General features: G+C 42.3%; 1 protein-coding gene across 26 annotated transcripts in view; it reads right to left on the bottom strand.

Annotated features, from left to right (window-relative positions):
• Nucleotides 1-24,339, bottom strand: part of rims1b (regulating synaptic membrane exocytosis 1b) — a 71,921-nt gene extending 47,582 nt beyond the window's left edge. For 25 of the 26 annotated variants that reach the window (XM_034582287.1, XM_034582066.1, XM_034582109.1 and 22 more), the window contains exons 1-2: nt 23,784-24,333; nt 2,608-2,821 (exon numbers count right to left, since the gene is read on the bottom strand). In XM_034582287.1, the coding sequence (XP_034438178.1) occupies nt 2,608-2,821; nt 23,784-23,950 (381 nt within the window). In that variant the 5' untranslated portion in view covers nt 23,951-24,333. Of the gene's footprint in view, nt 1-2,607; nt 2,822-23,783 lie in introns of all 26 variants that reach the window. The other variant, XM_034582269.1, reaches the window with a different exon arrangement.
• Between the last annotated feature and the right edge of the window lie 1,624 nt (nt 24,340-25,963).

Genomic DNA, 25,963 nt, shown 5'->3' with positions numbered 1-25,963 from the left:
ATTTATTTTATTTTACACAAGGATTCTTGTGTACTAAATTACAAAAGTAGTGGTGGCAATCCTCTGTACCAGCTGTATTTTTGCTATTTCAATTGGATACATACATCTGATGAAGCAAGCTGTTGGACACATACATTTTTGGAGGGTATATTTATCCTCCAATTATTTTACAAAACAAAAGAAAGCCAAACTGCAAAACTGGAGAAAAACAAAGTGATGCTGATCTGGAGTAAATGAGCAAACTGTGAGCAGGAGAGAGGATTTTTAAAAAATCACCAAAACTCCCACTTTCCTAATCCTGTTATTCTGCTTGGCCTACTGGACAACCTAGGACAGAGGCAAGCACCACCAAGACTAAAGGAGCTTCATCACTTCCAAAGCATCCCTACCACACACACACACAACAATATACACACACACACTCAAATAAACACATACGGACACACACAACCTTTCACGAATATACACGCATAAAAGAAAATAATGAATGTTCTCTTATCCTTTATGAGGATTTTATAAATCAAATTGTGCCATGATCTGTTTTGGTTAAGTGGTTAAATTAAGTAGTTGCATTTTCACAAATCCTTTTGAAAGCTTAAGCTTTCCATAATAAAACGTGCCTTATTTGAAAAAAGATACTGATTTATGTTATTTTGAATCTTTTGATTCAGCTGAATGTTTAGCTTTATTTGTGTTATTTATAGATCACATTAACTCCATGCTAGTCTCTTGTTTTCCACGTTACAGCCTGCTTCTGTCAACGTAATATTAATGACTTTACCATCAGGGATACTATGTTTATCCCCAGGCCTTTGAGTTCATGTGGTGCCAGTGTGAGTAGAGGTCCAGCTGGGATGGGCGGATACTGAACAGATTGGGGACCAGCAGGCCAAGGGTGTAGTGCCCATGTCCAGGTAACAGAGTCAGGAGGAGGTCCTCTCTCTTGGGTTGGAGGCCAGAGAACGTTTGGATGGGAGAGGGCTGGGACTTAAAATAGCTCAAACATGTTTGGTTTATGGGTGGAGGCCAGACTGATCCAATCTGGTAGTCAGGTCTTAGATTCTTCTTAACGGTTTTGATTTGCTGTTATAGTGTGGGTCATTGATGTATAACAGTGTTGCCTGTTGTTTGTAGCGTAAGTGTAGCACTACTCAGTGTCTTTTTTCTTTTTAGCCACTTTGACTTTATTGATTAATTGCTTTATCTAATCTCCAGCAGGTTCTATCGAGTGATATATCACAAGTACAAGTTCGACTAACTTGACACTCATGGTCTTTTGATGATCATTTGAATTTTGATATTTTGGATTCATATTAAACACATGGAAAACACCTCTTTGGTGCCAATAGGCACATTTTTGAATAATTTTTTATTGTGAGCATGTTTGCAAACTGATGTTGTCATTTAGCTTAAAGCACTGCATAAGTTCAGCCTCACAACCGTGGCAGGTCTAGGGTTTTTCCATATCAGGGGCCATAAAAGAGCTATAATTTACACAGAGGGGCCAGAGATGTGTCCAACATCCCTCACAATTCCTAATTCAGTAAGGTGCTCTTTTAAGTCATTCCTTGTTCACTGTTATAGCTCTATAGCTTTGAGCAAATACACACATCATTGAATATGTTTTGAATATTGTTCATTGTTCAAGTACATTGTGTTCTTTAAATAAGCATAGAAAAAAAAAATTCTTAACAAATTGTTATAATTATTATTAGTATTGTTAGTAAGTGACTTGTTTATTAAAAGAACATTTACAAATCACTATAACTTCCCCAGCTACACTGCCACCCTCTTTAAAAAGCAGAATCAGATAAATGTTTAATGGCGAAAGAGTGCAACACTCAATCAAATCAAATACTCACTGCCAATAGGCTTGACTGATGTGTGTCCATATAACTTCAGTATGTCCCAAAACAGTTTCCATTTTTTTGACTAGTGACGTTCGATATTTACATTCGTCAATTGGAATTAGTGAAAGCAATTTTGGTGAAAATATATTATAATACTTGGGTTTGGATCAAATTGAGCAAAGAGATGTTGAAAGAAAATAAGTGGATGATGCTGTTAGAGTTGTTTGAGAAATTGTTTAGCTCCGGTCTTTGCTGTGAAACCAGGTTGGAATGTGATTGTTCTAAATGAGCGATGCCAACTGTTGTCCCTCACAACAACACAAAAAAAATGTCTCTAAGCTGTTTTCAGTATGGTAGTTTTTATGGAAAGGTTTTCACTGGCTTTGTTAGGACATGTTGCTTGAGGGGAGCAGCACTGTCACTGTGGGACATGCATGCTTGATGGCTGCAGTGCAGTCACAGGACACACAAGACAACACAGATGCTGTAACTGGTGTGCTTTCACGATCAAGCGATCTCAAGTGTTTCACTTTATAACCATTCCACAACACTAACCAGCCTCAGACTTAAGAAATGAGCCGATGACTGGTGCCAAGCCATTCTCCCAATACACTTTGGTCTCACCAAAGTGTGACCAGGGAGCAAAAAAGCAGACGTCAACAAACACACAGAAGCGGAAGGACCAACAGTACAACTACAGCCGGAATGAGGTGAGCACACGAGGAAGAAAGAAGATGTCAGAGGTCAAGTTTCTCACATTGTTGGAGCGCAGAGAGACCCGCCCTCCACAGCGAGCACAGAATTTGGTCTGGCAATAGGAGCAGTGGTGACCGCAGCCGTCAGCAAACTTGGTCTTGCGGCAGATTCCACAGGTGGGCGCATCGTCCTTCGGCTGGGTCTGCTGACGCCGTGTGTCCGCCCCGATGCGACGCACCTCCTGTTTGTAGCTCTCAAACTGCTGGTGCAGTGTTCTAAGAGAGAGGGAAGAGAAAAGTTGAACATTGCCCGTTAGTTGTACATCATGGACTATATGAAATATTAGTAATTTACCTTCTAGCACAGTTCAGATCGTCCTGTATCCACACATTTACAAAAACTAAAACAGAAAAGGACCTGGAGGGATTTCTGAATCAGTGATTCATTTTTTGGACTGAATAAACCGAAACACAGAAACACAAAGCAGTGTAATGCATGTGTGTGTTTGAGAACAACATTTCAGTTGGGGCTAAATAACTGGCAAGTAGAGCACCACTTGAAAGGTGCCTTTCAAAAAAACCATGCACGCAATAAAAAGAAACTTCGGCTCAGTTTTACTCGGTGGCTCACAGCCTTTCCCCTCTGCTTCCTGGGATGTCTATGATGAAAATAGCCCAAGTGTGAATTGAAAATCAGGACATGTGGAAACAGGCACAATGTTGTCTCAACACAACTGTCAAAGGAATACAGCATTAGCATAGCATGGCTCTAATATAGGGGACCCAGACAGGCACTTTAATTACCTCGCTGAGTGAGAGAGATAGAGAGGAAGGAGATGGCTTCATTCACAGCCTTTTAGTTAATTTGCCTATTTGTGGAAGTAGACAAACTCTGGTTAATTCTCTGGCAGCACACTGACTTCACAGTCGTGTCTGCAAGTCATTTGCTAAACTGAGACATCTAGACCATGTAGCGCACTGGCATTTATACATTTGCACATTTGCTGAAGTAAAAATGAGTCTTTCCCACTGAATCTCTTCACCCTCAAAAGAAAGTTGAGTAAGTGGAAGGCTGGCTATTAGCAGAACATTGATCACCTCGAGAAATCCTGCACAATTCTTAAAATACAAGTGTAACAGAGCAGTTGATTAACTAGAATCTATAATCACATGTTGCCTTATCGCAAGGCAACTTTCAACTTAGTCATTTTGTCCAACCAACAACCAAACAATCCAAAAATATTCTGGTTACATTGATCACCTGGCACTGTTGAAAGTAGACATGTCCTCCTGTCTACAGTGCTCAGCTGCCGGCTAGGAAAGAGGTAGAGTACATAACAGCTGATCTGTTGTCAGCAGCTTTTTGTGGTCGAAATAAAACCAAGAGCTGTCCTCCACCCTCACCCATCCAAAGTCCAGGAACGATGTGCCTTCGCAGAATACTGATTTTCAGAGTACTATTCAGAGAAAAGCTCTCTTTTTACAAAAAAAACGCCCCCATCAACAAAACTTTACATAAATCCCACAAAATACACAGTTCTACAGTCAATAGAACTATTTCTATTCCAGGGAATGAGTAGACAGAGGTAGTTCTTCTTCACTACAGCCTTTCTAGCTGCCTGTGGCGAGTGCTATGGCGCAGACACAGCAGACTGCCACCAAACACAGTTGGACCAGGGAGGTGACGAGCAGACTGGGACACATCTTGGCCAATCAGCTGACATGGGCAATGGTTGGGACAGTAATTATGTCACAGGAAATGTTGAATGAAATGTGTACTTTCTGTAAAAATACACTGTTAAGGTTACAGAATGAAACTCTGCAACACAAAGCCTAAGCATCGTACATGGTTTTCTAAAAAAATTGCTGAAGGTGTGTAAGGAAAGCATGAAAGATAACCTCGTACAAATTAAATACATGGTAATCAGAGTACAGTTTAATTTTAAAAATCAAGATTGTATACTTTTTTCTACGTTTGCATTATTTATTCAGAAATTTAAACAAAGTTAAACTTAATGCTTGCTATTCAAACTGGTTTCCTAGCAAGCTACCTACTAAGCCAAATAGTTAGTTTGTGAACTGTAGATGAACCTGTTAGCGTTGCCAGTATAGTAGCTATAGCTTTGTTAAACAACCATTTGGAAACCCCTAACTTTTGGTATGTGAGCTAGCTTGTGGCTAATCCGAACCCTGTTATTTATATCTACTTGACTCATTTGATCTTAAGGGGAAACAGAGAAGGTAAGAACTGCCTTATCTGGTGCTATATTTTAAGAGGATTATTTGCATGACAACAAGAATCATTCCATGAACGTACAAATTCACATAGTTCGATTTTTGATTTGTTTTGCTTTTGATGTTATCGAGTGGAAAATAAAATGTGAAGTCTATAAATTCAAATACACTCATGGAATGTATGAATTTGAATTGCACGTGAATATTATTTTTCACTCAAAACTATTTAAAGAAGTCTTTGATTGAGCTGAAATGTTGATAAATGGATTCTGGAGTCGACACAAACCTAAACTAAACTAATCCGTACGTAATTCTAATGGAAAAAGGACATGACACAGCTACAGCAGCAACGTCATCAAAGTGACATTTGACCCCGAGAAGCTATCTATCCTGCCAATGGGAGTCCAGAGGCTGAGCCAAGCCCAGGCACCATGGGAACAGCTGTCAGAAACAGAGGGTGCACAGGCAGTTGTCATGGCAACATGGTGGCATCAAGTGCTGGGTGTCAGCAGGAGTCAGTGCACCAGCTGTTGCTGTTCTTAGAGCCATGGTTTCATCAGTCTTTTCTACTGCTTCCACACATTCAGCAGACGTGCATTGGTAAAGCAGCACAAGGTGACTTTTTAAATTGGTGTTCTCAGCCCAAATCACGAGGGAGCTCTGCAGCAGTGAGGAGTGCCTCATCCTCTTTGACGAAAAATGTCTACATTAAAAATTCTAACGTCTGGTCTGGACTATAATCTCTTTAGAAAAAGTCATTCAACACAAAAGTGTCTCCTAGATGTCAGCAGGTCAGTGAACATTCATTAAAATCTGGACCCCACAACATTAGATGTTTTATAGTATGTTCTCATATACCTTGATTTTAGTTACTTTCATAATTTGTCAAAAATGTTGTTGTGGTTGTAACAGTTTGTTTATTTAGCCATTTGGGGTCAGTAAAACAAGTTGAAAACACAACAACTGACATACTGTCATGTCGATAATAGACTCATGGTCATTAATGAGTTTTGATTCATGCTTCTGTGCCCTTGAATTCACAAATTTTTTTGTTTGCTCTGTCTGGGCCTCCACCAACGTGAATAACTATAACAGCTATGTTGAACAGAATTAATATGCTCAGGCCAGCCGCCTGCTGCCACTGGAAACCAAGACAAGGAGCTGAAAGATGCAAAAAGGTTTTAACAGAGCCCATTTCACCGTGTGGTTATTATGGAATATTGATTCATCCAGCTTCAAATCATAATCACTGCATTTGTATCTGTAGCCTAGTTCTTAGTTCAGACAAACGAAGACAAACATTATGGCTCCAGTTTTCTTTCTCAATTTTGAAACTGCTTCACAGTGCATCATGTCAGTGACAAAGAATGTGTCATGGTAACATGCTCTCACCAAGGGTGCAAACGGAAAGTGTCAGACTGGCACAGAATGGTGAAATCCACAAATATAGATATACTGCACAATTTCTAGTCACAATGACAATGTCAATGACAGCTGGAGAGTTACAGGTGAAGAAACGATATGCAAATAAAACACCTACAGTATCCACCCAACATGTGCAACCTCACCAACCTCGCATTGTTAAATGTGCACCCTATTTAAGGACAATGAATAGTCCAGATTTCTGAGATCCCTGTCCTCTGAGTCAGCACACAGCTCCCATATTCATCCGTATCCACTCTGTGAGACACAGGGAGAGATGTGTTCTCAGGTAAGGACACGTTCTTGGTGTTCACTCTACTGTGTGTTCATTGACTACATGCCCGAACCTCACTGTGGTTCAGCCACCATTCCTGGGATCACAGGTGGTGGAGGAGCACTGAAATATTTTGTTGCAGCAGATACAATCTTTCTTCAACTGATTTCACTCAAGAGCAGGGAGAGAATATTTGCATTGTTAGTCACTTGTGTAGATAAACTCACAACCCTTTTAAAGGCCCATGTCCTTTTTTCCAGTTAACTAATTTCTCAAACGCCTGAATTATGTTGTGCTAATGTTAACTCTTTACTGGATATACACTGTGTTGATGTGTGGACTTGACAGGTGACATATACAGGCTCCTCTACTACTACAACTACAGACACATTCAATCACAGAAAGCTATCCTGTCAAAATGGACCCAGCAGGCTGACCAATAGGAGCCTGGGGTGGACAGATGGGTCAACAAATCACATGAATTTTATACAGGAGACTGTTGTTTCCAATGAGAATCTGATAATCCGAATGTAACCATGACAGCGAAGGTCCAACCAAACTGTATCCTCCAATCAGTGACGGTACCTCTCCATGTTTATTTTTGTTACCATGCCACAAGGTAAACACACCTTTTGGATTGGATTGTTGAGCACTTCACACAATTTTGTATTGTTCCAATTTCCTGGTACAGACCTTTTTCCCTTAAGATGCTTTTGACTCATAATATGTATCCTTGCTTCGCCATGGGGTTCATTAAGTTTGTCATGTTCCTCCCTTCCTTCTCTTTCTCTCAGTTTACTGGCGGATTGCCACCAACTCCCGGGACCTGGCAGCAGGAACTCCTCGGCTCCCAGATCAAGGCTGAAATTTGCTGCACATCCAGTTGTCAGAATCCTTTCCCATGAAATACAGCCACACTTCCAACCATTTAGTTTTAGGCATTTTGTTGTTATGTCGACTCGAGTTTGCGATAGCTACTAGCTAAATGTAGGCTATCACCACAGGCTGCCAGAGCCAGAGTGTGTTGTTACCAGAGTTAAGTGCTGTGTTAACTAGACACGTGCAGTGATGTTTATGGTGCCTGTAAGCAAAGCAACTATTTTAGTACAAAGCTCAGGCACTGAACTGAACTGAGGCACCAAAATCAGCATTGTGATTCGGTCCTGTAGGTACCGGCCATGTAGGAACCGGTACCTGATTTCTGTACCCAACCCTACACATATACACCCAACCCTGTAATGTAACAACAGAATTAGTGACTTCATTTCTATAAAAGCAGAATCTACTGTAATGTGTTACTAACGCTGTTGGCATGTGGCCATAGCAGACTGTGACTAGAGGAGTTCAAGTGGTGTGAACCAGCTGAACTGTGGCTGTCTCCTCTCTCTAGGTCAATGCCATGGGCCAGGAGGCACAGCCAGAGAGCTAGATGTGAGTTAGCCCTGCTTTGGCTTTGTCAAAACAAGTGTGCAAATGAAAACACATACACATATACACACACAGACCCATACCCATGCAACGTAAAAAAAAAGAAAAGTAAAAGACATAAAACCTAAGCATGTATGGGTTTGAATTTGCCTAATGCTACAAATATTCAGCTGATCATGTCCAAGGAATCTCTCCCTTCCTCCCTCCCTATCCTGTTTCTTCCCTCTTCTCTTCCTTCTACCCATCTCTCTCCACTGGTGTGGAGTTGTTAATTAGCACCGCTATGAATACATTGCCCAAGGATGGAAAGGGGAAGGCTCTCTGTGTGTGTTTGTGTTTGTGTTTGTGTGTGTGTGTGTGTGTGTGTGTGTGTGTGTGTGTGTGTGTGTGTGTGTGTGTGTGTGTGTGTGTGTGTGTGTGTGTGTGTGTGTGTGTGTGTGTGTGTGTGTGTGTGTGTGTGTGTGTGAGAGAGAGACTATTTCTGTCCCATCAGCTGATTCCTGGTGACGGCAAGACTTTCTCCGTTGGAGACACAAAAAGTTAAAGAAATAGTTTGTATGTTTCTGCAGAAATAGCTGAAACTGTCATTGCACAAAGTGTGATGAGACAGAATGGGCTTTGTGGGGCATTAGACTCTGCAAAAATAAGTTATAAAGATTAAAGAGCCAACGGGAAGTGACATGTGTGTCCTGCTTGAGATTTAATGACCTAAAGAAGAAGCCTTTCACAGTAGCAGCTGGGGACAACAGACCAGACTATTTATGAATAACCAAGCAACATTCTATCTCTCTCTCTGTTTCTCACACCAGAGGGTGCAAGTCCACTTGTCAAGATTTGGCCGAATTGAAAAAGACAGAATAGACCTGCTCCTGTCGGCCGTTATATTGTACATCATTAAGATTGGAAGGTTGCATTGTTTCTGGGCAGCTGTGGTACAGGAGAAAGAGCAGGTCATCCACTAACCAGAGGGTTGGCAGTTCAATCCCCGTCTCCCCCAATGTGCATGCCGAAGTGTCCTTGGGCAAGATACTGAACCCCATGATGTATGATAGAGAAAGTGCTGCACGTGCGTGAATGGGTGGATGGCAAAACTGTACTGTAAAGTGCTTTGAGTGGTCATTAAGACTAGAACATTGATTAACGTGATTGATTACCATATTTTTGCGGGTCAGGTGGTGCAGATTGACTGAGGTATGTGCACGTATTAGAGCACTCTGACACACATCACTTCTGCCTGTTAGCATCTAAATCCTACTAACAATCTACAGCAAAGCTTCAGCATATTTCTAGGATCATTCATGTTTGCCTGAGAAGAAAACAGCCACTGACGTGTATGTATTTGATACATATTTGATGGCATCCGATGATGTATACCAGTAACCTATAGAGCTCATAATTTGCTTCTTGCTACAAGATAAGGCTTATTTACAACATTTCCTCTTTTAAATTATATTACATTTTCAAAATGGTGGTTACAACAGCAAGTGGTATGTTGTCTGTCTGTCTGTCTGTCTGTCTGTCTGTCTGTCTGTCTATCTGTCTGTCTGTCTGTCTGTCTGTCTGTCTGTCTGTCTGTCTGTCTGTCTGTCTGTCTGTCATACACTGTAATTCAAGCAATTTACATATTGATTACCCCAAACTATAATGTGATGGGACCTTGTAGGACCATGGATGTTCCAGTTCTGAAAAGTTACTTAAATAATGTAGTTAGCTTACGACATGCCTGTTTAGGAACTTAAGGTAGCTAGGGAAGCCATTCATGCTTTAATCCACTCCTTACAGGTTTTGTTTTTGTTAAGACAAAAGAAACAACACTATTGAGATATGAAGTAGAAGTACTGCCTCATACACATCATTAGAGAATGTGGACAACATGCAAGGACTGTGATTGGACAATCACTGTTCAGGGGCGGGGCTCAGCAAACTGAAACCAAACACTGGCACATTTGTCAAAGTTTTTATATGAACGAAAAAAACAAGCATGTTGTATCAATAGTCCCAACACTGATGACAGCACAGTGTTGAATAAAAACATCTCTGCTTCTAAAGGGAGCTAGAGACCAGGGAAGACGACAGACATGTTGGCACATGCTGTGAGGCAGCAAGAGGAGGAGGAGTCGGGGGAAGGAGAAGTGATCAGGGGAGATAAATGAAAGAGAGCAGACAAAGACAGAGAGAAGAGACAGTGGGGTAAAAAAGAGAGTCCGGAAGATGAGGCGAACAGGTGAGGGGTGTATTGACGATCCCAGAAGTCTTGCCATCTCAGAAAGAACTGGATAGACAAACAGATGTCTGCAGGGAGAAGGAAGAGGTGGTGATGGAAGGAGAACGAGTGAAAAAGCAAAAAGATGAACAAAGAGAGCCAAGATGGAAACACGCGTGGGCCAGAGACCATCGGAAGAGAGAAGGCGATGCATCCGGAGCCACTCTATAAATACCACTTGAGAAGAGGAGTGGATGATAGAAAGAGGATGGAGACAGAATGATAGAAAGAAGATGGGCAGGATGAGAACAAGGAGAGAAAGGAAAACAATAGATGTCAACGACGCTGGTTTATAAAAGCAAGCACATGAGTAATATTTAAATGCAAACAGTGTTATGTGCCGAAACAACGAATAAAAATACATAACGTTCCTGCTAGAGTCAGCGTGGTCAGTGAGGAAAATAAGTAAGAGGGGGTAAAGAAAAACAGCAGTTCGATGCTTTACCAAATGCAAATATTGTTTTGTTGTCTTGTTTGCCTGCTATGATGTCCTGCATTTTTACATATTTGGGCTCCTCAGTCAAAAGGATAGAAAAGTGGGGCTAACGTTATAACGTCAGCAGATATAAAGCACCCAGAGGGTCAGTGTGTATCTATCTTTAAGGCAGCGAATTCTCAAACAATCTGGTCAATCCTTCTCGGCTTGATAGGGTTTGATTCCCAGCTGTCAATCTTTCCAGGATTCAATGTCACAGCTACATCTCCTTATACGGACATAAAACTGTCAATTTAGTACACAACCTTTAAAGCAGCAGTAATAACGACACATAAATCTACGTCTTCTGCTGTCTTTGTTGTTTATTTTTGGTAAAGAATCTCTTGGAAGGTCATGAGATTTTGCAGAAAAAGAGGCTCCTTTATAACTGAAGTGTTCCAAACTCTGCCACTTGCACTTCTTCTGAATAGTGAAATGTGTCCATTGCCAGTATGTCCTTTGTAACACTTTTCATTGGAAGGAACAGGCCACACTGAGGCCTCATTGACATGAGTCTTGCATGAGCCAATCACAAGTGAACAGTCCAGGACACAGGGGTAAATGCACTCAAGATGCATTTAGACACATGGTAATGAACAGGGCCTGAGGTCGTACTGGTCCCTCTCAACCATGAGCATGAAACATGAACACCATGAGTACCAAACTCATTAGTCTTGAGGACACTGACAGAATTATGTTAGTACTACTGAGTATGATTCATGTTATAAAACATGTTATAAAAGTGGCACATTTCAGTACCTGGAGGCAAAAGAGAGATTAACATGGAGTCCACACTCCAGATCAGTGGGTGACGGTAGTAGATCCAAAAACTGAAGAAGAAGAAGAAGAAGAAGAAGAAGAAGAAGAAGAAGAAGAAGAAGAAGAAGAAGAAGAAGAAACTAACATGACAATACAGCAAGTGTTGTTTAACTTTTCAGAACTTGACACAGACAACGCTCACTGCAATTTCTGTGAAGCCAAATGCAAATCCGGCCATGGTAACAGACTCTGGTAACACAGACTGAATCCTTCTGCTACACACAGCCAAGCAGCTTCAGCCCGTCTTCATTCTGCAGCAGCAGACAACAGCCGCCCCTCCCAGAGCCAGTGCCTGGATGTTGATAACTCTTTTTATTGATGCTATAAGTGTTTTACCCATATCTATGAAGCAGAGTGCTTTTCTGGCATTGTCAGAGTGAGTATGTGTGCATATTTGTGTGTCTCCATCATTCTGTCTCTCTCCTCTTCGTGCATTTATATTTTTCTCATTTCCCATTTATATATCTCTCCCCCATTTCCTTTCCTTCTTAACTTGTCATACCTCACTCTCCCATGTCCTCAGTACTGTATATTGAATTCCACATCGCATTTCTCCCATCGTTTTCTCCACATCGCTGTATACAGTATATACAATTCACTCTGCATTGTCCCCTCTGTTTCTTCCTCTCTTAAATACTGAGACACACACATACAGTACACAAATCACATGCAGTGTACAAAGCATCTGACCTCACACAGCCTGCTGGGTGATGTATAAGCCATGACTCTACTTGATGGAGTAGTTGTGCAGTAATTACAGGCAGCCTCTAATCCCCTCACTCTATCCGAACAGCCTCAGCTATAGCTGCCACTGCCTCAGTTGCCCCCCCTTCTTCCTCATCATCTTCAATTCCTCCTGCTCTTCACTTGATTTCCCCCTCACCAACCTCCATGCACAGTGATCTACAGATGAAATGATGGTGTAATGAAGATTATTCATTTATGATTTTTTTTAAATGACTTCTACCCCGTTACATTGGGCCACACACTTCTCGCTACTTTTCCATGTCTACGATATATACATTTTAACACTTTGAGCTGAGGGGACACTGTGATTTCCCGACAGTGTACTGTCCGGGCCACACTGGCTGCGTGAGCCAACAGTTGCGCATCTGCTGCAGGTATTGATAGTTTTTTCATATGTATATTGTCTTTTATCAGTTCTGCATATGGCACTGAAACGACACCATGTGGATATATTTGTGCTCTTCCCCTGTTTATCTCACGACCTAGTTTGGAAGATGTATACCATATGGCATTGAGTTTTTTTTGTTTCATTTATTGGAATATTATTTTATTTTTGAATGTCTGCATCTTCCTATCTTGGTTTAAATAGGTTAACATTTAGTTTTAGAAACAGAATGCATGTGCACACACAATGCAGGCTGCACCCAAGCCTTTCCTATGAGGATTCAGTGAAGTTTTTTTCTTGATGTTTGAAAGCAAACAGTGCTGAACAGCATGTATTTTGGCATTTGCCTAGTTTTGAATGTCACTTTATTACAATCTATTACAATTTATTACAATCAATGTGCACTTTACATTGTTATTACGTCTTAATATCCTGTTTGAATGCAATACATTCTAAAGAAGTGACTCACTATGTGAGTAGTTTTTTACTGTACTTGAGTCATTATAATTATAAAGTAACAATACTTTTACTTGAGTACTGTTTACTGTACCCACCACTGCACACATGCATACATACATACACAAAATGTAGTATTCAATTGTTCCTAACTGGACTAAAATAAGATTAAACCATATCACACATAAAAGAGACACTGCACTCCTTACTACTATGTGTTAGGGTTAGTATTGCATCAACTTGTAAATATTTTCAAAGGGGCAGTAGAAGTATTTTGGAAAAAAATATTCAAACCTTATTGTGGGGTAAATTCATCAAACTTTTTCTTTTTCAGAGAGCCTGGTCAGCCGGAGCAGAATGCATTCTCATTAAACTTTAATGCTGGGGAGGTCTGGGAGCACTAAAGAGGCCACTCACCGAGCCTCACTCAGGTCTCTCCCTCTCAACACATAACTCACAATCCCACCCAGCCACACAGTGCGAGCCACCATTTCTTCCCATCCTCTCAGGCCACATCGGTTTTCACTGTCACGTTACGCTCCTCTCAGCCTGTGCTGCTGTGGCTAATGATCAACACACCAACACGAGGCTGTTTCTCAGTTCCCACAGGATAGTGACAAACCACTGATTTTAAGGGGTTTCAGGACATTTGTCCTGGTAGATAAAAAAAAAAAAAGAACAGATACAAATATACATTTAGTGTGAAATTAAGTGTAGGTGTGACTGTGATTTTAAATATATGTTCCATGGCCGAAAGCTGATTCAAAGACCCAAATATTTTAACAACATGATTGTTTAACTCCCAGTCAATCAACTATTGTTGTGTTTATAGATGTAGTCCCTCTCACACACAAGAAGTCATAGTACAATCCTTGGTAATAAATTTACTGCACTGCCTATGAAACGGTTGCTGGTTTCACTGTATACTTTGGTAAAAATTCTTATGGTTAGTTGTACTGTTTCAATATTTAACTAACATAATTACAGTGGTGGTTTGGTTGATACTGTCCAGCATCACCCAAAGTTCGCAGGTCTTCAAGGTACAGGCACAGCAAGCGACGTGCATTTGTTGTGTCTTGTCAAAACGTGGTGGGAGCAGCGTCAGGCAGTGTCTTGAGTCAGTTAATCCACTTTGCTGTCGGGTGGAACACACAGACCTGTCGGCTAATTATTCCAGAGTGGTGATTACTTTGGTGTGTTTTGTACGGTTTGGTTCCATAGGTCAGTCTGTGTAATACTGGACCCCGTTCTTTACAAAGATCCAAGATGATGGCTCTATAGAATCTGTATCAGATGATGAGTCTGTCACCATCAAGGGCCAGGAAATCTAAACACTTGTTTCCAACTAACCCTTCAGTGCCACTGCATCCATCACGCAGCATTACGCACGAGTGTCATGGTAGTATTTAAGTTTACAGCTATCGGACCGATTACTTCACACATAAGTGGGATCCTAACCTCCACTCTGGGATATTATTTGGAAATTAAAGTTTAATTTGGAGGTCTCCAGTGCGCTGCTCTGTCTTAAATTCACCTCCTCACGTCTGCCTCACCACTTTCCTGTCTCCAAAATGTTCGTACGCGTGGGTTTGAGTTTGCATACAAGTACGCACATTCACCCGTCATGTCTGTTTTTATAGATCCCAACATTTGCATGAGAAGTGGCGTACGCACAAAATGGGGTCTAAAAGATGGGTACGCAACGGTTATAAATGAGACCCCAGAAGTGTAGGAATTAAGATCATTGGGCAAATGTGAAGCATATGTTCTACTTTTAGTGCCAACATTCAGTGTCAGTGCCACTGCCACTGATAGTGTGTTTCAACAAGGTTTCCAACCTGAAGGTGGTTTGTTCCCTCTGATATGAACTACAGCACCCCGACAGGCATACTGGACCTTTGTTGTCATGGTTACAATAATAAATACGCAGAGCATACCAGCCTACAGGACCTCTGGGAGAAGTACAACACAACATGAAGCTTTTTGAGACATGCGACAAAGAGGACAGACTGAAGGACAAACAGATGTCCCACAAACACAAATCATGTACACACACACACACACACACACACGCACACACACACACACACACACACACACACACACACACACACACACACACACACACACACAAACAGTTACCCCACCCATCCACCGACTTCCATTCCTCCAGGTGTTACAGATACACCCGACTGCCTTTGAGTTCTTTTAATTAAGAGCAAAGTGTGAAGATCCAATTCAGCACACTTTGAATACAATACACACACAAACACTCACAAAAAGCACATAGACTCACACTCTCTCCAGCTGTTTGGAAAAAAAGAGCGGAGGCTAGCTGCAAGGAAACAGGACAAGCTGCACAGTAACAAAGGCAATCTGTCTTAGCAGGAGCTGACTTTTCCTTCTGCAAGCTTTCATCCACAGGCCAACAAAACAGCAACACCATCTGTGTTTGTGGTGCAGTTTGTGTGTCACTTGTCATAAGTACTGCAGCACAAGTGTTCTCAGATATACAATATAGACACGATGCCTGCATTCCTGTGTGTGTGTGTGTGTGTGTGTGCGTGTGCGTGCGTGTGTGTGTGAGCAGGGTTGTGACAAACACTATATGAGCTTGCATGTATTGACCTATGTAAAACAGGAAGGCACATACACATTCATACACAAAAATGCACCAGCATACAAAAACATACATCTGCACACTTGGTCACAATGCAAACATTTCACACTATAGCTAATAAATGGAATTCAACAGTGGGCCAAAACTAAAACAGGTTAACAAGGAGAAAAAAAGCTTGGGAACATCAACAGCAGCCAGTGAAGTGAATATTTAAATATTTCAGGAACTGCTTCCAAGTGTGAGCTATTTTCAGACCTGATCCATAATTCAACATTAGCATTTTTCCCCCACAAACCTTGAAACCCCGAGGTCTGCTCTGGAAAATGCTCCTCCTTATCCCAGCTGAAAGATACCAACTTTGGGTTTAGTGGAAATCATTTTCCCTTTTCTTTCACTCTAGAGACATAATTAAGTGACTTCATATGATTCTAGCTAATGCTGTTGATTCCAGCTAGCCAGCTAAAACTATCCTGAACAGACAGCAGCAGATATCTGAAACAGGGTAAAGATAAACAGTTAACTAATCATATCATAGGAACAACGGCTAAAAAAGCACAGTGGATACAACAGACATTTAGAGCCAGGTAAAAGCAAGTCTACTTCAACAGGAAGAAGCGTTAGCTTCACTTTGTGCAAACCTTTTGTCAACACTACAATGAGCCTAAGGATTGAGTGGGTATGTTTGTAAGTCTGAAACACTTTTTGTTTTATTGTTGAAATCCTTTTATTGTCCCAAAAGCCATCGATAGATAAAGTTGTCTGAAATAAAAAAGAAACAGCCGGTGTCTGTGGCCCTCACAGGACTTAATAAACACAACCAATCATTTCATTTGGACCGGATTGCTCACTAGCGTACCTGTCTGTAATCTAACCGACGTACCAGCATGTGCACAACCTGCCCATGCTCTCACTGAACAATGACCTTCAGCCGAAGATACATACACCGCTGAAGCAGAGACAAGAGCTAGCGAGTGAGTCTTGGAAAAGTCTTCTTCTAGCAGTTGTCAGTGCAAGTTTTGGGGAACTAGCTTTGACATGAGCGCCGATGTGAGGGTTGGGATGTATTGGTTACATTTTTTCATGTGTAGCCTGATCTTGCTATCTTTTTCAGGATTACCAGATTCCAGATGACCTAAATTTCTAGGCCAATTTTTAATCTGCAGAATCAATTATCCTTCTTCCATCTTTGTTCATACATTTACAGTTGTGACGACCCCCTCCACCCTCACCTGGACACTAGATGTCCCTGGGCTTTATTCCCCTGAGCTGTTGGTGGAGGTGACGTCAGCTGCATCAGTGCTCACCTGAGCTCGGTGTGCTCTGCCCTTTTAAAGCCTTGCCTCATTCATGCCTCGCTCTCTCTGGGGGGAGGTTGGTCTCCCTGACTCCCAACAGCAGCATCGATTTTTGTTTGCCTTACAAACACACTCCACTCACCCATACATGCTTTACATGACTGACCTACTGATTCCTATACGTTGTATTAATTATATTATGTTTTTGTTAAAATAAATGTCTGTATTTGTAGCAGCCAACTCGTGTCATCTCCCTCCTTGTCTCAGGCTGTGATACCTAAGCAGAGGATGTATGTTATTTGTGTGCTGTCCAAGAGGTTAAAAATTCAATGTGTTTAGGAATTTGTGCTGTAACAGTTAGTAGACATACATATGCAGAGCTAGACATTTCATTTAATCACTTTTGTCTGTTAATATTGACACTATCGCTTTTACAACATGAATTTCAACATTTGGTGTAATGAGACTGACCATTAATAGTTGGAGCAGTTTAACACGTTTCTTGAAATGTTAAAATTGGTTGTAACTAAAGTCATGAGCTAAACAGAAACTCAACATACTGTCACACTACACACATAGACCGGAAAGAGAGTTTGTATTGTCGTTTTCAGACATGACCTCCGGGTTTTAAAACCCGGAGAATTGGCTACGGAGTTTACCTCAGAGTTTTTACCTCAGAGTTTTTACCTCAAAGTTTGTCTTTCACACATGCACAACACAGCAGGAGGTTTTCTGCACAGACTCGTTCACAACAGCATCAAATCCATATTATTCAGGCGAGAGATGGAGCAGCCGGTGCAGCACACAGAGGCAGGAAGTGACGTATTAAGTCTGCTGCGTAGATCACGTGATCATGTTAACAGCACCTCAACACTGTCGTCGGCTCTTATCACTCAAACTCTCTTGACATCTGCGTCGGTGTCTTCAAGTGTGTGTCACCGCTTTTTCAGCGGGAGATATTTCTTTTTAAATTTTTGCATCAGTCGCGTGTTAGAAGTATCACCCAGTAGTCACCGCAAAGCCTAGAGCCACATGATGAACTGAGACAAATATCCATCTTTTTCGCCAGACTAGTAGAGTTTTGAAAAAGAGTGAGCTTCAAGACTCACTTATACAATTAGCATTGTGTTTAGTCCATGAGTTTTGCCATGTTTGCTGTCTTGGCCTCATCTTTGCCCTCCGTCATGCTAGCTTGCGAACTTGCTAGCCCATGCTAGCTTGCTAACTTTTTAGTCTCTGTGTCTTCAATACCACAACAGTAACATTAATATTACCATTAATATTTGTCCTCTACAGCAGAAGTGTTCTTGTGATTTAACCTTTTGAACACATATGGTTTCCCACATTGTAAACATAAGCTCCATTAGAAGGCAGCAGAATTCTCAAGCATCATTTGCCATTTGAACTGTTTTTAATATACAAATATCAACTTGTAGATCTTTAAGGAGAAACAGTCAAACAGACTGAAACCAAACTGCACACATCCAATCAGAAGTCAACCTATTTCCCCTTATAATGAAAACCTTTTGCTTTGACCTTGTCACCACCCTACAGCTGACCTCTTGGTGGACACTAGCGACCTCATCAGACAGTAGACGGGGAGGGGGCTTCGCTGCCCTTTAAATGCACCCTGTAGCCTCCTGCCTTGGGGAGCCCTGGGACAGAGAGATTAGCAGTTTGTGTGTGCATGTGTGTATGTGTGGGGACCCCTTACAGAAGCTCTTCCCATTCATTCTGTCTCCCCTTTTCCACTCTCTTTCCACTGCTCTAATCCTTAAAACCTTTAAATCCTCCCTCCACCTGTGCTCCGGGTCCGGATTTCTGCGTCTGTCCATCTGGTGTCAAGGAACAAACTCTGTCAAATCTGCACCTTGTACATAGATAAGATATTGTTCAAGAATTTAAGAAATGTTACCAAAACTACTATCAAAGCCAGAAATAAATTCCAGTAAATTCATCGAGTACTACCGCTTATACTGTCTTCTTGTACTTCTCTGCCTTTATAGCAACAAAAGTGCCTCCATTAACCCCACCCTCCCCCACTCCAGCCTTAAGGCCCTGTGTGTATGTCCACCCACGTCTGAAATGTCTACAACCTCTCTGCCGAGGGCATCAATATTTTACACATTGTTTCTATATTTACATTTTGGAACCCACAAAAGCTCCCAGGAGTGGATGGGAACTTGGAGCATTGGGCGGCAGAGAAAAGACTCGACCTGAGAGTTGTTTCTTTTGACGTCACATCCTCGCAGGGGTTGGTCACTGCCGGTTCAGCATTTCACTCACTCCTCACTGCATGAAAGCTCTCATCCACTAACATCCGCTGGATTAAGAAGTCAATAGTGGTTTAACAAGTCAATGGAAGAAGCCTCTGAAGTCAACAGTGCACTAAACGTGGACAGTGTGAGCGTTAGCGCAGTGAATCTGTGCCGACTTCTAATGATATGACCAGAGCAAATTATCAGCGGCCAAAACCAGGTGTTCTGGCTCAGCAACACATCAGGCCAATCCAGCTCCTCTCGTGCTGGAGGTTAAACTCACGACAGATAAAGCCCCATATCAGTCGAACCTTATCACTGCCAGCTGCTCAGGTCTCAGGGAACCACTTTGAACAGTGCTGACCAGGTGCAATAGTCTCCACATAAGGTACAGAATGTTCTTTTTGGATGTGAATTTTCACTGCTGCTGAGAAAATCATCGATGGCTGTTGTTTATGGCACCTCTGTCAGTGAAGATTAAGATGACAACACTAACATGTGGTTTAAATGCCCATAGGTTTGGCTATACTAAAGAAATGACCTACGACCTTGTTAAAACAAAATAAATACAAAATAAATGATATAGTTAAAGCAAAGGTTACTTAAGTAGCCTGATCAACAGACTGAACTGCAATTTCATATCAATCCGATGTTTTGCTCATGTAGTCTGATTACTGTTTCACCCATTAGAGCAGGTCATCTTTTCCATGATGATCAAAAAATGTTAGATAAATGTTAAACGGTCTGTATTTATAAAGCTCTTTGCTAGACTTGCCATTCACCCATTCATACATGCAATCATACAGTGCATCACTATGAACAGGATTTTCTCATCACACATCACTCAGCCATCATGGGCAATTTGGGGCTCAGTATGGGGGAGACTGGGATCGAACCACCAACGATGTGGTTAGTGGACAACCTGCTCTACCTCCTGAGTCACACCCTCCTCGACTTACAATCAATTCTGTCAACAAACAACAGGCTTTACAGATGTGATAATCAATTCCATCAGTGTTGCCATTTTCTGTTTCTCATGAATGTAGCTTTCAAACATACTTACATGTATGGAAGCTGTAATCATACCTTTATGTATTTGCGTACATACAGGTATCTATCTGGCTATGTAGGAGGAGGACCAGTCTTTTGAACCTTCTTCAAAGGTGTGGAACCAAATTCAGGTTTTAGACTTGGATGACTTCAATGATATGAGAAAACGTATGAGGCTGACAGAAAAAAGAGAGTTTGTTAGAAAGCACATAACTGACACCATGGGACAATAATGTGCTTTCAATGGCTCTATGATCAAAGGAAGCTGTTTAGTGTGGTTGTACTTGTTATCTGAAGCTCACTGAGTCAGTGGATTATTTAGATGATCTGCCAAGGACTCTATCATATCCATTAATGTCAATATTGTCTGTGTTCAGGAGATAATAACAGATTTTTGGCATCAAAATGTTTGTGATAGCACACGTTACATAGATATTTACAATGATAAATATCTTTGTATATCTATAGATATTTACAATGCCTTATACAGTAATAAATGTGTTTTTTCATTCAGATTCTTATACCAGACTGTAACACAGCTTGACACAATTCACCACAGTCTCATTAGACTCATCACCCGAGTTATATGCCAATAGTCTTCACCGGCCTCTTTGTGTTTTCAATTGTGAAGGATCAAGAAGGATCGCGGGGTCTTTCTCTGTAGACTTTGAATGTCGTCCCTGTGTCAGCATGGGTTTTGTTCAAGTGCTCCAGCTTCCTCCCACAGACATAAAGATTGGGTTAGGCTAATTCGAGACTCTAAATTGACAGTAGGTGTATGTGAGACTGAAGGGCTGTTTGTCTCTATATGCTGGCCCTGCAATACGGTGGCAACGTACTCAGGGTGTACCCCCCCCTCTCGCCCCATGTCAGCTGAGATTAGCTCCGGCTCCTCCTGCGAACCTCAAGAGGATAAGCAGTATAGATGATGGATGGATAGAAGCATCCAGTATACACAACACATATGGAAGTTTTGGATTTCAAAGATTTACTTTGTAATATTTAAAATAATATTTCAGAGCGTGTGTACCTGATGGCCGGTTTGTATGAAAGACTTAAATCACTGGCTTATAGGCTACTGTATGTAATTTGATCTCCGCTGTCTCTTGAATAAAAGATGAATTAAAAAAGCTTAACCAAGTAACAAACATGCTCTCTGGCCTTGGAGGTCTTGTTGGTTTATTTTTTAACACATGCAGTAGTTGCCCTCTAATTGCATGTGGGACAACAAGTGCCACACTGTCATGGCTAATGAAAATAACAATAACCACCTTTCGAAATACAGTTACAAGGTGCTTTACAGGTTAAAAATGAATGATTTAAGGCAAGCAATACGAAACAAGCAAAAGCAATTTGAAGATCACAGACTAGAGCATAAATACATAAAATAAAAATAAGAACTCATCTGAACCTAAAAGAGGTCACGTAAGCTTGTGAGAGTCCAAAATGTCTGCATCGTCCTTTCTTTTTTCCCCTGACTCATTTACTCTGCCCCAAATACGTCAATTTCTGAAAAAAATGTCTATTGTATTTCTATTTATTCACGTTTATTTGCTTTTACGCGGTCTAACTACTGTATAGTCAGACGTACCTGCTTATTGTCAGTATTCTGGCAGTTAAAGAGCATTTTTCTGTTAAGTCAGTTTGGAGCATCAGCTAAATGACTAACGTGTAAAAAATGGAGCCCAAATTTAAGCCGGCTTTGTTGTTCTCATTAGTCTGATCTAGAACTGTGCCTAATAAACCTCATTCTGATATTACCCATCATGCACAGAGTGGCTCTTCGGTGTATGTTAACTCCAAATAAAGCTTCCCCTTGATAACAAGAGGATATACCTTCTGTCTTCTCTCTCTATACTGCAAAGTCTCCTCATATTCATTGTGTCTTGCATGATAATCCTGCACAATATGCCGTGGTAAATTTTAAAGAGCAGCAATTATTTGAATGGTTTTCTGAAACCACATTTCTCCTTTGTCCATGGTGTGCTGGTCCCCATCAATGATTAGCCAGATGATGAAGCCATTATTGACTGAACCTGAGCCTGCGTCTCATGGAACATTAAATACATAACTTCCTCTCAAGGGGCCCGGAGCAGCTCTCACCCAGCTTCCCTTCAGGCTGCAGTCGGGAAATGAAAACAGCCATTAGAATCAGAGCGAGAGCCAGAGTACTTATAGGAGGCTGCACTACCTGGGACGACAATACCCAGCGTTGTGAAGCCAGGAACAGGGCACTCACATGTCCCAGTGCAGGTGTGGGTAAAACAGATCAGCATACAGGCCAAGCTCACTTGTAGAGTCTGCATGGTGGTTCAAACTGCCATGGTTTGTGTGGGAAACCCCTGAGGCATCAAACTAAATTGTAACAAACCCTGTATAGGAGGAAGGTGAAGCCCATCATGACAGTGTGGTTTATAACATATTATGTGTTTGTGCCTTTAAAGTGACACACTACTATGCTTCTATATCTCTGGCTATTCCACTATGATGCTCCTTTAGTGCCACACATCTCTGCGTCTTTCTGAAACATGTCACTGCTTATTCTACGATTCTCGGTAGGCTATTGACCATTTGATCGAGGATTTCAAATGTGCAATATAACATAGCCGGTGTCTTCTAGTCTGTATCGTGTCCGGTTAGGGCCTAAGATTCCCAACCACACCCCATCGTCCTCGCTCCGCCGAGGGGGAGCGCAGATGATCGCACACACCGCCTCACCATGCAGCGTGCGTCCGTCTACCGGGCATTTAAAACGGTTTGTGCCGCTCCAGGCCTGTGAGCTATAATGCCACAGTAATTCCCATTATTGCCGATCTCATCCCCTCTCTCTCCACCTATCTCACTTACACACACACACACACACACACACACACACACATCCACTCATCGGGAAAAAAACACTAAACGGATAAAGCCACTCCTGGCAGCATGCGTGCGTAAAAAGGAGAACCGGAGTGGTGCTGGATGTGTAAGCTGAGGGATGGGGTGCAGTCCCCATTGATGAAAACGAGTGGGTGAGGGATGGATGATGCTATGATTCATCCCAAGCCCCCCCCACCCCCACCCCATCACGAGCACTGTCACACCCCGTCCTCCTCCTCGCGGCCCCATCTACACCTGTAACACGTTTGACCCTGTTTCAGGTCATCTTTGGCTGCATAATGTTTTAATATTGGCTGATCCCACCCCTCACAATCCTACAGGATGTATTCGTGGTGATGCTGACTTGTTTCACACACACGCATACACACACACACACACAACCAGAGCTGTTACTGCTATGTATTGTGCCTTTATACTGGTGAGTCCGTTTTTGGGGACACACACACCATTAAAGACAAACCTTCAGGTGCAGAGCTGAGGACAGACTAATGGCTGCTGGGTGTGGAGGGTGTGTGTGAGGTTGACCAACACAATGGTAGCCTCATCATTAGTGTTCAACCGGGCATAGCTGTGTGTGTGTTCGGCGTGTCTAAGTTCCACCTGATAGAAGGAAGGATGCTGCCCTTACTTTAGCATGGCTTGTTCTTTGTCCTCTTCCTCCTTCTGCCGAGCCATCACTGCCATGATGATCTCCCTCTCCTCCTCGGTCAGGTGGCTGAGGTCCGGCAGATCCGGCATGGATGGCGGCACGGTGGGTGGGCGAGGGCCGCCCTGGGGCCCCACGGAGGCGGACATCTTCTCCACCACCACCGCCGACGCCGCCGCCGCCGCCCCGCCGCCTCCTCCCGCTCCTCCTCGGCGGGTCGTTTCGGCTGACAGGTTCCCCCCGGAGCGTTTTCCGAGCCACACCTCACGACGCGCTCCGCGGGCACGGCGGCCGCGGCAGCCGCAGCTCCGGCGAATAGTGCGGGCGGCTCATGGTTGCGGGCAGCCTCGGTTGTGCTTTTGTTCGTCCACTCGCCGGGTGCTTCTCCCGACACACTCTGGTCGTCAATACACCCCGACCAACCCCCGCCTTTCCCACCTCCTCTCCCCTCCACCGCCCGGTTTCACGGGGAGCCCATGTCCGTTTGTTCACGCCGGGTGCTGAGTCGAGCTGTGCGGGGCCCTGGTTCACTCTGCTGGGTAGTGGTCCCTCCGTCAGACTGGAGCAGGATGTTGGACGGTATAGGCGGAGTCCTCTCTCTCTCTCTCTCTCTCTCTCTCTCTCTCTCTCTCTCTCTCTCTCTCTCTCTCTATTCTCTCTCTCTCTCTCTCTCTCTCTCGCTCTCTCTCTCTCTCTCTCTCTCTCTCTCTCTCTCTCTCTCTCTCTCTCTCTCTCTCTGGGAATGCAGCCCTTATTTTGCGGGGGAACGCTAACTCATGTGAGAATGGGGTCCTCATCATCACACACACATCGTCCTAGAGTTTTAACACACACACACACACACCCACACACACAGTCGTGTCTCCATGACATTACATTGACATTGATTTCCTGGAGACTTACTCCAACCTTAATTATAGATAATACTTGCAGAACTCTTTCCTTCAACTGAACATAACCTAAACCTAACCCTAACTTATCCTTAACCAAAACAAATGTACACCTACACCTAAACCTTAACCATAAACCTAAAGTTAAACTACAGATTAACTGTTTTAAGATTAACTTAATCTTAAAACATTACTTCACCTTCAAATGTCATTATTCATGTCATATGGACTTGCTTTTTGTTCCCATGAGGAACGACACACACACACACACACACACACACACACACACACACACACACACACACAAGTGCACATGTGTGATTTAAATGTATGTACATCACGTATTAAAAGCAGTTGTGTAAACCACACGTAGTTGCAGCCACATACACATAACGACAGGTCTGCTACTCACTGGTCCATTTCAGCACCTGGACAGCTCCTCTGAACAGCAGCGTCTGCAGTCACATGGTTTATTCTCCGATTCACTCTGCAGCTTCTTCAGCAAGCTGAGCCTCTTCTCTGGTTGTTTTACCAATGTGCAATACAGGGTACAAAATGTGCTTCTCGTTGGGCTGCTGATAAATGTCATGATAAAGGCCTACAAGATTAAACGAGAGTACCATGATGCTCTTTCCACCTCATGGTTATGGTTTTTGTATTCAACAATAATCATAACCAATAGGCTAGTTGTTGCCCAAGATTTGATTAGATTATTTTAGTTTACCATCCTTATTTTGGATGCTATTTAACTTGTGTATTTTACACATGTCAGTTTAATTCAATAGAGTACATACATTGTATTATGTAGTATACAACAGTTGTGACACTTTTGTGCCAAAATAAAAGATATAGAAATCAAGACACACATATATTATGTTATACATTTGTTTTTAGTGACATTTAACCAGGGACAATGCACATTGATCAACATCATTGAAAGTGTTTGTTTTCAAAAGGTATATTTTCTGACTCCTTTGGTCATGTGTTATCTTACTGATTTTGTTTCACCTTATGTCTTGTGTTACTGTAGCTCATCCCCACTTACGTTAACTCACAGCAACAACACCTCACCTGGCTACACTTTAATTTCAGTCCCACATTTGATATTCCCTGTTTTTAAAACAGCTGAGTGTATAATGTGGATGGTTTCCAAGGTCCCTCTCTGAAGACCCCTGAGATATGTTCATACTGTTATGACTTGATCTTTAAAGAAGGTGGAGCCCCCCCTCCTCCCACATGCTCGTTTTGTATTCACAAACTCGCTTCCAGGCC

This window comes from Hippoglossus hippoglossus, chromosome 1 (assembly GCF_009819705.1).
Source record: "Hippoglossus hippoglossus isolate fHipHip1 chromosome 1, fHipHip1.pri, whole genome shotgun sequence".
NCBI classification, from domain to species: domain Eukaryota; kingdom Metazoa; phylum Chordata; class Actinopteri; order Pleuronectiformes; family Pleuronectidae; genus Hippoglossus; species Hippoglossus hippoglossus.
This window is presented reverse-complemented; position numbering and strand designations above follow the sequence as displayed.